General features: G+C 39.6%; 1 protein-coding gene across 1 annotated transcript in view; it reads left to right on the forward strand.

Annotated features, from left to right (window-relative positions):
* Nucleotides 1–446: 446 nt before the first annotated feature.
* The window catches only part of NLRC4 (NLR family CARD domain containing 4), a 41884-nt gene continuing 26872 nt past the window's right edge, over nucleotides 447–15458 (forward strand). Inside the window, exons 1-3 of the mRNA XM_067007852.1 lie at nucleotides 447–629; nucleotides 11056–11187; nucleotides 14908–15168. Of these exons, the coding sequence (XP_066863953.1) occupies nucleotide 11187; nucleotides 14908–15168 (262 nt within the window). The 5' untranslated portion in view covers nucleotides 447–629; nucleotides 11056–11186. The remainder of the gene's footprint in view (nucleotides 630–11055; nucleotides 11188–14907; nucleotides 15169–15458) is intronic.

Genomic DNA, 15458 nt, shown 5'->3' on the forward strand with positions numbered 1-15458 from the left:
GCTATAGAATAGTAAACTAACAGCAGTAGGATTCATATGTTGTGAATAAACAGGGAACAAATGAGTAATTCCTTCCTTTCTTTCTTTTTTTTTTTTTTTTTTTTTTTTTTTTGCGGTACGCGGGCCTCTCACTGTTGTGGCCTCTCCAGTTGCGAAACACAGGCTCCGGACGCGCAGGCTCAGCGGCCATGGCTCACGGGCCCAGCGGCTCCGCGGCATGTGGGATCTTCCCGGACCGGGGCACAAACCCGCGTCCCCTGCATCGGCAGGTTCTCAACCACTGCGCCACCAGGGAAGCCCAGTAATTCCTTTCTTGTTGTGAATTTCCAGCTTTTGCATCTTTAAGCTCGTTTCACTTCTTTCCCCGGCTACTTGTACTTACACTCATCTTCCGTTTTTGACACAGGTCAAACTGTGTCCAAACCATTCCTACTATGCTTTGAAAAAAAAAAAAAAGAAGAAGAACTTGTCAGTGTTTGCCGTTTTCTTACAATCTCCTGCCACAGAATGAGACTTCAGATCTATAGGAACACCAGCCTTTGCTGTGAAACAGAAAGCAAATGAAAAGAAACTATTTTAAAAGTGTCTTTTGATCCACCAAGAAGAGGGCAATTGGATTGTTCAGCCAGGTACCGTGGGGAGAGAGAGTGGTGTTTTAAGTGGGTTTTGGAACCTAATGTTAAAATTTGGATTTACATTCATTTAAAGTTTGTGTCTGGTGGGTATGAAAGCCTTAACACTGAAGAATGCAGTTTTGCATGGCTGGCTGGACTTGCCTGCAGGGAGACTTTTAGGGGTGGTGAGTCTGGTCTGCTGGAGTTTCATCGGGTTCTTCAGAATGGATGTTTAAATGCATGTTAAGTTAGAGGGGTGCATTTGTGTTTACTGTGAGACAAAGTGAGGGAAAGGACTTTGAAAATACTTTTTGGCTTTACAGAAATGAAACCTAACTGTTGTTCCTGAGACTGCTATTAGAGTTGCAGGAAGTCAGAGCTGAAAAGCCCTAGGGGCACTGCTCAGTCCATGCACTCCCCTGAATTACAAGAAACCTGGTATCTGGACAGAGCAGTGAAGGGAACAGCTGCTTACAGGACGCCTATTGTTGATAGGGTCTTTACAGACTTTATCTCAGTTAATCCTTACAACCCTGGAGGAGAGAGGTGGAAAATGTAGAGAGAAGTCAAGTGACTTGCTGTAGGTCGTCACGCAGCTAATTGTCTACAGAATTAGGATAGAACCTCGTTTCCTGTCACTGTTCTCTTAACAGTTCAGCGCCCTTCTATAATACTAATTGTGTTAGTCTGGTTCAGCTGCCATAAAAAAAATACCACAGACCGGTTGGCTGAAACAACAGAAAGTCATTTTCTCACAGTTCCGGAGGCCAGAAGTCCAAGGTCAGAGTGTTGGCGGGTTTGGCTTCTCCTGAGGCTGCTCTCCTTAGCTTGAAGATGGCTGCCTGCTCCGTGTGTCCTCCCATGATCTCTTCTCAGGGCGTGCATCTCTCTGCGGTCTTTCTCCGTGTGTCCAAATCTACTCTTCTTATAAGGACACCAAGCAGATTGGATTAGGGCCCATCCTAAAGGCCTCATTTAACCGAATTACATCTTTAAAGGCCCCCATCTTTAGGTACAGTCACATTCTGAGCTATTGGGGGTTAGGGCTTCAATATACGGATTTCCGGGGGAACACGATTCAGCCCATAACATTAACAATAATATGTGAGATTGCTGGAGTCTATTGGAGATCTAAGAGCATTCTAGACTAGAGCCTTTTTACTAGAAAGGGAGACAGATAACACCCACTGACCGTGCTATCCCAACTGCTCTCCTGTTTAATCTTCATAACAGTCCGAGGAGGTGGGTATTATCCATGTCAGTGTTTCAGATAAAGAAATCAAGACTCAGAAAGGTAAAGGTACCCATCTAATAAGCTGCACAGTGAGGATTTGAATTCAGGACTGCAATGCCAAAGCTCACAGACATTTTCCACTTCTGTGTGCTGCCTCTCTGCTTGCCATTATATATAACTTTTCTCTCATTTCATCCATAAGTTATAGGAATGGCTCCATAGACGTGGGTTTATGGGTCCTGAGTAAATTCAGTTCTCTAAGGAACTCATGTAACCATTCTGAAGAAAATATCCATTTTTTAGAATTAGTTCTAAATATTATTTCCCAAAGCACACATATAGGAAAAGGACTTCTTCCATGCAATTCAGTTATTCTCTGGACATCTTGCTTAAGGGTGGGACCTGGGGGGTGTTCAGAGCAATAGCCAGGGTCCAGGGGAGCAAACTGGTCAGAGCCTTATTCTTTATGCCAGTGGGTAACAGAATAGACGACCCGAGCTTCGGATTACAGGCAGATTTTCTTCTTGAGAGCAACAAATAACTAGTTGACTATCTCTGAGTAGGTTTCCTGATCTAGTCAGAGACTTCTCTGTGGGTAGGAAGACTATACAGTATCCAAACTGAATATGAATTTTTAGCATCTTCAGAATCAGCTGAGATTCCTGGCTGATGAGCCCCATAAGTTTTAATCATTTTAGTGGACGAAGTGACTGGATGGCTAACTCTGGGACTAGTTTATTCTCTTTACATGTGAATATAAAAAACTTCTTGGGGGCTTCCCTGGTGGCACAGTGGTTGAGAGTCCGCCTGCCGATGCAGGGGACACGGGTTCGTGCCCCGGTCCGGGAAGATCCCACATGCCGCGGAGCGGCTGGGCGCGTGAGCCACGGCCGCTGAGCCTGCGCGTCCGGAACCTGTGCTCCGCATCGGGAGAGGCCACAACAGTGAGAGGCCCCAAAAACTTCTTGGCCCCTTCCTCTATCTTCTTCCTCTTTTTTCTGTTCTCATTTAAACTCTAACCTAGTCAGTGGAGGACTGATTCCTCCGAGACTCACCCCTTTTTTCTGGGAGGTGTCTAGGAAGGGAGGGAAGAAACCATAGTAGCTGCTATCCTTTCTGTGTGCGGGTCACTATACCTTGACTGAGGACTCCCAACCTGTCAGGGTTAGAGCTGGAATTTGAACTCAGTCCTGGCGTGAAAATAGGTCCTTGCTCACGCTCATGAGTTGTCTCAATCCTTGTTTTCAGGCTCTTTCCCCCATGGCTCCTTCCCTATGCTGCTTCCTCTACCAAGAAATAGCCTTTTCCCCTTTACTGCCTGCTGAACTTTGGTTTCCTTTAAGAACAATTCAAAAGTCACCTCTTACAGGCAGAATTAAATCCCTCCATGGAATCCCCCCTACAACACTGACTTTCAAACTTTTACAACTTCAACTGACAGTAAGAAGTAAGACATCACTACCCAGTGCCAGGATATACAAATAACTGAAATGAAACTTTCCTGAAAAAAAAATACAGTACATTCTGATAGTTTTAATTCTATTTCATTTTTAAAATTATTCTAATTGTAACACACTTCAGTTGATATCATGACCTGCTAATGAGTTCACTAGTTTGAAAAACTGCCCTCAAAGAAACTTTTTCTTCCTTTGACAGCTTTTCTTGCTTCTCTCATCTCCGAAAGCCTCAGATTTTTTGGCTCCTCACACAGAGACACTGGGGCCCAGTTCTTTGGTGCCCCACCCATTAGCCATCTAAGTTCCATTTTAATCTCATTTATTTGTCCAGTGATGAAAAGTTTGGCCCTAATAGCATGACTATTTATATCTTAGCTGGGTGTACCTAGCATATTTGACATTTAAACAAATCATTTTGTATACCTCCCTCCTTCATATTATTTAATTTTCAATAATAGTCACACAAGATTAATGATAGTAATGGCAAAAAAGGAAACTCAGTAACAATTAATTTAATGTGGTAAAACACATGTAACATGAAATTTACCATCTTAACCATTTTTTAAAAATTAGACATTGGATTTTATTTTACTTATTTGTTTATTTTTTTGGCTCTGCCACACGGCTTGCAGGATCTTAGTTCCCTAAACCCATGCCCTCTGCTGTGGAAGCGTGGAGTCTTAACCACTGGACCGCCAGGAAACTCCCCCATCTTAATCATTTTTAAGTGTACAGTTCAGTAGCAGTTATGTGTATTCACACTGTTGTACAATCTCCAGAACTTTTGCGTATTGCAAAATTGAAACTGTATCTGTAAAGCAACAATTCCCCATTTTTCCCTCCCCACAGCCCCTGGCAACTACCATTCTACTTTCTGTTTATATGAATTTGGCTACTCTAGATATTTCATATAAGTTAAAACATAGAGTTTTCATCTTTTTATGACTAGTTTATTTCACTTAGCATCATGTCCTCAAGTTTCATCCATACTGCCGCTTGTAACAGGATTGCCTTCCTTTCCTTGCAAAAGGATAATCTTTAGGTCCATCCATGTTGCTGCAAATGGCATTATTTCATTCTTTTTTATGTCTGAGTAATATTCCTTTTTATATATGCACCACATCTTCTTTATCCATTCATCTGTCAATGTACATTTAGTCCACTTCCATGTCTTGGCTATTGTAAATAGTGCTGCTATGAACACTGGGGTGCATGTATCTTTTCACATTAGCATTTTCTCTGGATATATGCCCAGGAGTGGGATTGCTGGAGGATTTCCTTCCATTATAAGGCTCAATAATATTCCATTTTGTGTTTATACCACATTTTGTTTATCCATTCATCCATCAATTGACACATGGTTTGCTTCTATCTCTTGGCTATCATAATATAATATTGCTATGAATATGGGTGTACAACTTACAATGAGACCTTGCTTTCATTTTTTTTGGGTATATACCCAATGGAATTGCTAGATCATATAGTGATTCTATTTTTAATTTTCTGAAGAACCACCATACTGTTTTCCATAACAGCTGCACCATTTTACGTTCCTACCAAAGTGCACAAGGGTTCCAATTTCTCCATATCCTTAACAACATTTGTTATTTTCTGTTTTTGTTTTTGTTTTTAATAGTAGCCATTCTAATAGGTTCAAGTGGTATCTCATTGTGGTTTTGATTTGCATTTCCCTAGTGATTTTGAGCATCTTTTCATATGCTTTTTGGCCATTTGTGTATGTCTTCTTTGGAGAAATGTCTATTCAAGTTCTTTGCCCATTTTTTAATCCTGTTGTTGTTTTAGTAGTGACAGTTTTCTTTTATTGAATTTTGTGTATGTAATCATGGCAGTAAAAACATACAAACAAACTAGAGTAAATATTGAGGTACAAGAAAAGGAAAAACCTATATCGACGTATCAGTCCAGGATAGTAATGAATAATAAAATCCCTTCTCAAGCCTGACCTTCTGTACCTTCGTCAATGACTTTAGCAAATTGATCATTTTGTGTATTTGTGTTCAATGGAGTCTTGCCAGAACTGTTAATATATCTTTTTTTTTTTTTTTTTTTTTTGTGGTACGTGAGCCTCTCACTGTTGTGGCCTCTCCCGTTGCGGAGCACAGGCTCCGGACGCGCAGGCTCAGCGGCCATGGCTCACGGGCCCAGCTGCTCTGCGGCATGTGGGATCCTCCCGGACCGGGGCACGAACCCATGTCCCCTGCATCGGCAGGCGGACTCTCAACCACTGCGCCACCAGGGAAGCCCAATATATCTTTGATCATAGTTGAATGAAGAACACTTTTTAAAAATTTTAATTTCAAAAAGATTTTTTCACTTTCTTTTTCACTTAGGTTGAAAAAGCTTTTTGGAATTAAAATTTTTAAAAAGTGTTCTTCATTCAACTATGATCAAAGATATACTAAACAGTTCTGGCAAGACTCCACTGAACACAAATACACAAAATGATCAGTTTGCTAAAGTCATTGACAAAGGTACAGAAGATAAGGCCTGAGAAGGGATTTTATTATTCATGTGTCCATCAACAGATGAATGGATAAAGAAGATGTAGCACATATATACAATGGAATATTACTCAGCCATAAAAAGAAACGAAATTGAGTTATTTGTAGTGAGGTGGATGGACCTAGAGCCTGTCATACAGAGTGAAGTAAGTCAGAAAGAGAAAAACAAATACCGTATGCTAACACATATATATGGACTCTAAGAAAAAAAAAAAGGTCATGAAGAACCTAGGAGTAAGTCGGGAATAAAGACACAGACCTACTAGAGAATGGACTTGAGGATATGGGGAGGGGGAAGGGTAAGCTGTGACAAAGTGAGAGAGTGGCATGGACATATACACACTACCAAACGTAAAATAGAGAGCTAGTGGGAAGCAGCCGCATAGCACAGGGAGATCAGCTCCGTGCTTTGTGACGACCTAGAGGGGTGGGATAGGGTGTGAGGGAGGGAGACGCAAGAGAGAAGAGATATGGGAACATATATATATGTATAACTGATTCACTTTGTTATAAAGCAGAAACTAACACACCATTGTAAAGCAATTATACTCCAATAAAGATGTTAAAAAAAGTTTTTTTCACATGAAGCAACAGAAAAAAAAACTTACTGAAAGTCTTAAACATGATGGTAGGTTTAGCAGAAATTCATAAATATTCTATTTCACATTATGTTCCAGAACTTGAAATAGTGTCCATGCTTTTGTTTCTTTGGAATTGATTGTAATGGCTCTTAAATGTCTCTGTAGTAAAATAAATAAATAAAATATGCCTCCTCCTAGAGGAGGCTGGAGCTGGGTATTTCCCTTCCCCCAGGTCAGCTAAGCTCTGTTAATATCTCAGTAGGTGAGGCTCTGGTAAAATAATTGGTGTTGAGGGCAGGACTTTTTAGGAAGAATAGAATGCTCTGGGCATAATTCAAAATGGCTACTCTTCCCCTCCCTTTGCTGGAAGCAAGAGATTTTTTCTCTGATCTACACTATTAGAACCTGGTAGGGCTCCTGGATGTAAAACTCACAAAAGTATGGGGACTTTGCTAAGACTGGAACCTCTTGGAGTTTTTAACTCACAGACTTGTCCACACTGATCCTCTAGAAATTCATACTGTCTAGGGTTTCCTACCTGGTTACGAGATCCTCTGAGGTTTCTGCTCATGAGTGTCTGCTCCTCATGGGTTTCTGCTCCAGTAAGTTTGCAATTCTGTGTCTGCCTGACTGTGTCTTCAATTTTGTGGTAGCAGTTTGCCCTGTGACCTCAATTCTCTGATAGATCTAAGAAGAGTTGTTCCTGTTCAGTTTATTCAGCTTTTAACTTGACATTAGGATGGAGTAATGACTTCCTTACGTGCCCGGCCAGAAACCAGAAGTCAAAAAAATCTTTTAAAAACAGAAATTAATAAACTAATTTTAAAATTTATATGTAAATGTCCATCGACAGAGGAATGGATAAAGAAGATGTGGTACATATATACAATGGAATATTACCCCACCATAAAAAAGAATGAAATAATGCCATTTACAGCAACATGGATGGATCTAGAGATTATCATACTAAATGAAGTAAGTCAGACAGAGAAAGACAAACATTGTATGATATCACTCATATGTGGAATCTAATTTTTTTTATTGGAGTATAATTGCTTTACAGTGTTGTGTTAGTTTCTGCTGTACAAGGAAGTGAATCAGCTATATGTATACCTATACCCTCCCTCGTGGACCTCCCTCCCCACCCCCATCCCACCCATCTAGGAAGTCACAGAGCACCGAGTTGAGCTTCCTGTGCTTTATAGAATGTTCCCGCTAGCTATCTATTTTATACATGGTAGTGTATATATGTCAATCCTAATCTCCCAATTGGTCCAAGCTTCCCCTTTCCCCACCGTGTCCACATGTCCATTCTCTAATTTTTAAAAAAAGATACAGGTGAACTTATTTACAAGACAGAAACTGACTTACAGATATCAGAAACAAACTTATGGTTACCAAAGGGGAAAAGTTGTAGGGGAAGGATAAACCAGGAGCATGGGATGTACACACACACTAGATAACCAACAAGGACCCACTGTATAGCACAGGGAACTCCACTCAGTATTCTGTGATAAGCTATAAGAGAAAAGAATCTAAAAAAGAATGAATATATGTACATGTATAACTAAATCACTTATCTGTACACCTGAAACTAACACAACATTGTAAATCAACTATACTCCAATAAAATGAAAATATTTTAAAAATAAATAAAATGTTATTCCACAGGACAGGCAGCAGTCCCAGTGTTCTGTGTCTTGCACAGCCCTACTGCCCTGAGAAACAGAAATTATATAACTTGTTTTCAATTGTGCAGACTGGGGAGGATTCACATGTTCAGTTTGGTGAACTTCCAGGAAATAATTTTAAGTGTTTAAAGTTTATTCAAACTTTCTTGATCTAGAAGTTAGACAGGAAACCTAGCAGAGAATTGAAATACACCAGGCTCTGAGGAGAGAGAACTCTAAATGTAGGCAGAAGGGTTGAACTGTGACACTCCGTGGCATTCATACCTCGGAAAGCAGGAGGTTCGATTCTAGGGCTTATATGATTTAGAAGCTGCATCAATATTAATGTTTGCCACCATTTCCTGTTGCTCATTGTCCCGGTTGCTTTTGCTGTGTAATAAACTGTCCTAATACATCATGCTAATTAATTAATTAATTTAATTAAATTAAGGGAATTTCCTGGCGGTCCAGTGGTTAGAACTCTGTGCTTTCACTGCTGAGGGCCTGGGTTCAATCCCTGGTCAGGGAACTAAAATCCCACAAGCCATGTGGTGTGGCCAAAAATAAATAAAATTAAATTAAGTTAAATAAAAATAAAATAAAATTTATATGGGAATGCAAACAATTCTCAAAGAGAACAAAACTGAAGGATTTACACTACCCAATTTCAAGGCTTATTATAAGGATACGGTAATCAAGACAGTGTGATATTGGCATAAGGACAGGCATAAATCAGTGGAACAGAATAGAGTCCAGAAATATGTTCACAAGTTCAGTGGGTAAAAGATATTCTTTTCAACCAATCATGATGGAAAAATTGTACATCCCTATGGAAAAAAAGTGAACCTCAACTCCTTATCTCACATCATAAACAAAACATTATCTCCAAATGGATCAATGGGGGCTTCCCTGGTGGCGCAGTGGTTGAGAGTCCGCCTGCCAATGCAGGGAACGCGGGATCGTGCCTCAGTCAGGGAAGATCCCACATGCCACGGAGGGGCTGGGCCCGTGAGCCATGGCTGCTGAGCCTGCACGTCCGGAGCCTGTGCTCCGCAACGGGAGAGGCCACAACAGTGAGAGGCCCACGCACCACAAAAAAAAAAAAAAAAGGATCAATGACCTAAATGTAAAAGCTAAAACTATAAAACCTCTAAAAGAAAACTTAGGTGAAAATCTTTGTGACTCAGGGTAACAATGATTTTGTCAATAGGACACAAATAGCATGACGCAAAGAAGAAACAATAAGTTGAGCTTCATAACAATAAAAATGTTTTGCTTTTCAAAAGACACAAAGAACAAAAGGCAAACCATCGTATTAATCATGTTTTTAAATTTTCTATATTTTATGATGCTTTGATATCTTGGGGGCTTTGCTGGCCAAAAGAGACTGCCCATACCAGGGCTAGCTAATTCCTAGGGATAGCAAAAAACTTGCCTTTCATATGCAAACAAATGAATCCAAAGACCATATCTTCAACCACCAACTTTATCAAACTCTCACACATCAAGCCAAAATTTCCCCTGCCCTAAATCACTGCCAGGCCACCCTTACAGCCCAGAGTCTACTGAAATTATTCAAACTATCCAATCCTAAACTTGCTCAACTTGCCTACCCTGCATCACCTGTTTCTTCCTGTGAAAACTGTTACGCTGTTACACTGTTACACAAAGGCTCTGGGCTGAACTTTCTCCTTTGCTCCTTGTGCCTCCTGATCACCTCTGGTACTTCCCCATGAGGCCCGTGTGGTCCTGCATGACACAGCAGGCCCTCCTCTTGCGAATCATAGGTAATAAAGCATTTTTCATTGTCATTGACCTCTTCATTTTGTCACTCAGTTATCTCTATAAATTAAATCCCAGGCACAATCAAAACAACCACAGGTGAGTAAAAAATATTTATAATACATGTATTTGACAAAAAACTTGCACTCAGAATCTATGAAGAACTCTTGAAAGTCAATAATAAAGACAACACAATTTGTAAAATGGGCAAAAGATTTGTACCGATACTTCACAAAAGGTTTATGAATGAACAATAAAGTACATGAAAAGATGCTCAACATCATTAGTCATCAAGAAATGAAAATTAATATTACAAAATGAGTTAACACTACCCATTCATTAGAATGGCTAAAATTAAAAAGATGGATAATGCCAAGTGCTGCTGAGGATTTGGAACCACTGGAACTGTTGATTTTATCTGCTGGTAAGCATGTAAAATGGTATGACCACTTTGAAAAACAGTTTGCCACTGTCTATAAAATTAACATACACTCACCATATGACCTAGAAATTCCACTTCTCGATTTTCACCCAACAGAAATGAAAACGTACGTCCACAAAGGAATGTTGATAGAAGCTCCATTCATGATAGCCAAAAACTGGACACAAACCAAATGTCCATCAACAGGAGAATTAATAGGTAAATTGACCTATTCCTACATTGGAATACTGCTCAGCCATTAAAAACGACTGAACTACCAATTCCTGCAAACAGCAAGGAGAATCTCAACAGCATGATACTAAGTGAAAGGAGCCAGACACAAGAGTACCCCCTACATTTGTCCATTTACGTGAATTTCTAGAACAGGCAAAAGTAATTTATAGTTAAAAGAAATCCGATCAGTGGTTACTTTGATGGGGACTAGGAGGAATGAATTATAAAGGGGCACAAGGGAACTTTCTGCAGTGATGGGAATATTCTAAATCTTGACTGGGGTATTACTGACTTGGGTGTGTACATTTGTCAAAGCTCCTTGTATTTTATTGCATGTAAATTTTACGTCAATGAAATTAATTTTTAAAATGAGGCAGTTTACTACTTAACTGTATAGAAAGGTCTCAAAAATATACTAAATGAAAAAAAAAACATGTCAACCATTATGTATAGTGCGTCCTTTTTGGTGTGGGAAAAATAAGAATAAATATGAAAGTGACAATGGTTGCTGTCTGATAGTTTCTGTTTCTGTTTTGTTAGTTGTACAGAATGAGGAACCGTTTTACAGAAAGAAGAGGACAGTATTGGAGTCATCTTTGACTTCTCCATTTGGAAGTAATATTGTCTGTTGAGATATAGAAAGCTAGAAAGCTTTAATTCATTTCAGAACAAGTAAGTATACTAGAAATCAGATCTGCGTGATTGTAGACTGTGTTTCCAAATATGGGTGATATTGAGCAGAAAATCAATTCATGCCTTCCTCTGATCAGTTATATTGATATATGGAATGCCCATCAAATATTTTTCTGTGGTTCTGAGAATTCAGTTATAAACATGGTGGCCCGTGTTAAATGGCAAGACCACAGATAAGCTAGGACTTTCACAGAGAGTGATCGTTTTAAAATATTGGTCCCCTGGGCTTCCCTGGTGGCGCAGTGGTTGAGAATCTGCCTGCGAATGCAGGGGACACAGGTTCGTGCCCCGGTCCGGGAAGATCCCACATGCCGTGGAGCAGCTGGGCCCGTGAGCCATGGCCGCTGAGCCTGCGCGTCCGGAGCCTGTGCTCCGCAACGGGAGAGGCCACAGCAGTGAGAGGCCCGCGTACCACCAAAACAAAACAAAACAAAACAAAACAAAATATTGGTCCCCTGACATCATGGGAGGCTAGATCCTGGGTTTGAAAGATGGCTTCTGGGAATTGCCTGTTTCCTGATACATTGCCACACACTTTGAAAGGTTTTTTTATTAGTACTCCGTTCTAAATAATTTGGGACTTATGTGAGATAAAACACATACATTGTCCTAAAACCTCAGAAAAATCTGAAATAATATACAAATTTGGGGGATACTGATTTGCTTAAGGAACATTAAATAAAAGGTACCATGTTCAAGGTCTAGGTTGCATGTTTAACTCTTGCAAGAATATGATCCTAGATGACTAAGAATATAAGACCAAACTATCCAATAGGTTTTTTGTTTGTTTGTTGTTTTTTACTATTCCAAACACTTTATTTTAAAAAAATTTTTATTGGAGCGTAGTTGATTTGCAATGTTGTGTTGGTTTCTGCTGTACGGCAAGGTAAATCAGTTATACGTATACATACATCACCCCAATGTTCATTGCAGCACTATCCAATAGTTCTAATGGTAAATGCTTTCTCACAACTTTTTCATCCTAGTGAGGTTTTTCATTTTAATCTGTACCAAATTCATTTATTCAACAAATGTTAATTAATTAACCACAGTTCTAGGCCCTGAGGGTATAATATCAAAACAAAGCATGCTTTTTGTTCTCACAGTGCTTACAATATGGTGTATATTTGCAAGTGTAATTCAGGAATGGAGGGTAGAGGGAGAAGGTGGAGTAATGGTAAAATAGACAATAAACAATATTTATGTGAAAAATGATAACACAAATAAAATATAAATAATTGGTAGGTGCAAAATGACATCTCATTATGTTGTGTTTTTATTTCTGTGGGTGTTTCCAGAACACATCTCCTATTTGTAACAGTAATTGAATAAAGACACTATTCTTTCCTATCTCTTTGTCAGTCCTGAAGATGCACTCAGGAAGAATATTACATGATCTATCTTTTTATCAAGTCAGCAATTCAAATCTGAGTCCCTTTGGAAGAAGTAAAGTTCAGCTCTGTTCCACTAAAAATCATCTCCTGTTGGAATTTTCTTATACGCTGAGAATATTGTAATACATTAGGATTTTATTCAAGAATCAAAAGTACATTTATATTTCCTGTATCACCTGAAAGCATTTTTCTCCTTAGTGCAATTTGTTGCCCCTAATTTCTTCAATGATATGTCTAATTTTTTGCCTATTGAACATGTATGCTCTTTTATACAAGCTTGCTTTTCATTAAACTCTCTGGTTTTTATGGTTGAAAAGAAAAAAATATTGGTCTCTTGCCATCACCTACTCGGGCTTACCCTCCTGGTCAGACAGCAGAGAGATCTGTCAAGATCATTGTGAAGAAACATGGAGTAGGTCTAAGTGGCGACCAAAATGTAACCCTTTCCACTTTGATGACTGGGTGTAGACTATGCTGTCCAATGTAGTTACTAGTAAGTAGCTATATGTGTCTATTTAATGCGAATTTAAATAAACAAAAACTAAATAAAATTTAAAATTCAGTCACACAGTCACGTTAGCCACATTTCAAGTGCTCAATAGCCACATGTGACTAATGACTCCACTACTAGACAGAGCAAATATAGAACATGTTTATCATCTTAGAAAATTCTACTGTACAGCACTAGTCTAAACAGAGATATTCTGCTAAGAATGAATACTGAATGAATGAATAAGCAGCATGGTTTGCACTTAACTACTTGATAAGAGAGGAGTATGGTAGTCCACACACAGGGAGATACCATGGCTAGTAATAAGAACATCTTACAGTTACGTAGCAGCGCACTTTTCAAAAATTTTTAAATATTTTAATGTCTGTGCCTTATGTGACTTTATTCAGTCTTTTTCATGAGCCTTTTAAAGAGTTAAAGTATCAATATCTTAATTTTACAGCTGAAGAAATGTCACCTCCAAAAGGCTAGTCCTGTGATCTTGTGGTGCTCTCTAGGCCTTTCTAAGTGACTAGAATCAGACTTAGAGGTTGTCTCCATAGGGAGGATGTAGAAGCCAAGAAAACAGATGAGACCCCAGAGGGAGAGAGAGACTCGCTGACCAGCCATGTAAACAGGGATGTGGTAACATTCCAGCTGAGGTTAGCAGTAGAGATCTGCATGGGATGGAGAGAAAGGGGACCTGGGGTAGGATCCTGGGGGTCTGAGTGCCTGATGGTGTAATTCAGACCAGAGATGCCTCAGGGTCTTCGGGGGGAGATATCCACTTGGATGAGTCAAGAAAGATTTGAAAACCAGGAGCAGCCCAAGTGGAAAAGTAGTGCAGACAGTGTCTGAGGGTACAATAACAGGGAGGCACTTCTCCGAGCTGGCATGGACTGCCTGGGAGAGTTAGATCTTGGCAAGGCAGACACAGAAACGAGACAGCTTCTTCAGGGAACCTCACTGTGAGAGTTGAGAGAGCTCAAACTGAATACAGACGACTATTTTGCAGTGATACTCTTCAGAAAATACCAAATTCTATGGGAGATAAAATGTGCTACTCCTTTGAGTGTTGACAGCAGAATAATGGCTAAAAATAGTAGCTAACATTTATTGAGCTATTACTTTGTATGAAATACTATACATGAGTTCTCATTACAACTTCATACGTAAAATACTATTCTCAACTCCATTGTACAGACAAGGAACCAGTGGTGTACTACAGCTGGTTCTTACTGTTTTGTGAGAACTCACTGTTGAATTTTTATGATTTTTGTTAGCCAGTTGACATACATTGTTAGCTTGAATTTGGCCTCAGTGGGAATATTTATAACATGCAGATTGGTACGTGCTATGAATTCAGGCCTTTACCCCCAGAGAGGCAGTGTGTTCAACATTTAGCAGCACAGCATTGAAATAGGCTCAAAGAGGTTTAGCAACTTGCCAAGGTTACACAGATGGTAGCAAATGGCAGTTCGTACGCCAGCCTCCCTATTTGAAAGTGCATCGTCTTACCCCTATTACCTTAGTGGGGACGCTTTTATATCAAGGACAAGATTGCTCACTTTACTTTGTTATCAAAGAAAATATGTCTTACTCACCAAGGACTCTGGGGTTAGGAATGAGGGTCTTTACAGAGCTTTTCTTGAGGGCCTGGAGTTCAAGCATTTGGCATCTCCATAACTCAAGATAGGTCCAAAGGGGAAAAAAAAAAAAAAAAAAAGCATGAACCTAATGCCCTGGCAACATAATGCGGATATGCACATTTTGTATAAATGAATAAATATGTATATTTCTCCCCCATCCCCTCAGTGAATTTCATAAAGGAGAACAGTCAGATTCTCATTCAAAGGATGGGAGTGACTGTTATAAAGCAAATTTTGGATGAGCTATTTGCATGGAATGTTCTGAATTACGAAGAAGTAAACATCATTTTCTACGAGAAGGTCGAGCAGGATGCCGCAAGAGGGATCATTCACATGATCTTGAAGAAGGGTTCAGAAGCCTGTAACCTCTTTCTTAAATCCCTTGAAAAGTGGAACTATCCTCTGTTTCAGGACCTGCATGGACTTAGTAAGTATTAGTTTGCTTTTAGCTGTTCTACAAATAGAATAAATCATGAAGAAGTTCCATAATCCACGTGACGGAGCCTCTGCTCTCCTCCCTCCAATGCTCTCATATCACTGGGCATTGGGCTTAGGTTATGTTGAGGAAAAGCTCAGACACTCTCAGGAAAACAAAACAAAACAAAAAACTCCTACTAGGTCACTTGATGGTGGAGCCAAATAAGTAACTCCAGGGTAAGGGAATAAATGATTTAGCGTAGTCTGACCTCAGAATCAAACTGGACAATGAAGGCACTT

Source organism: Kogia breviceps, chromosome 11 (genome assembly GCF_026419965.1).
Source record: "Kogia breviceps isolate mKogBre1 chromosome 11, mKogBre1 haplotype 1, whole genome shotgun sequence".
NCBI classification, from domain to species: Eukaryota; Metazoa; Chordata; class Mammalia; order Artiodactyla; family Physeteridae; genus Kogia; species Kogia breviceps.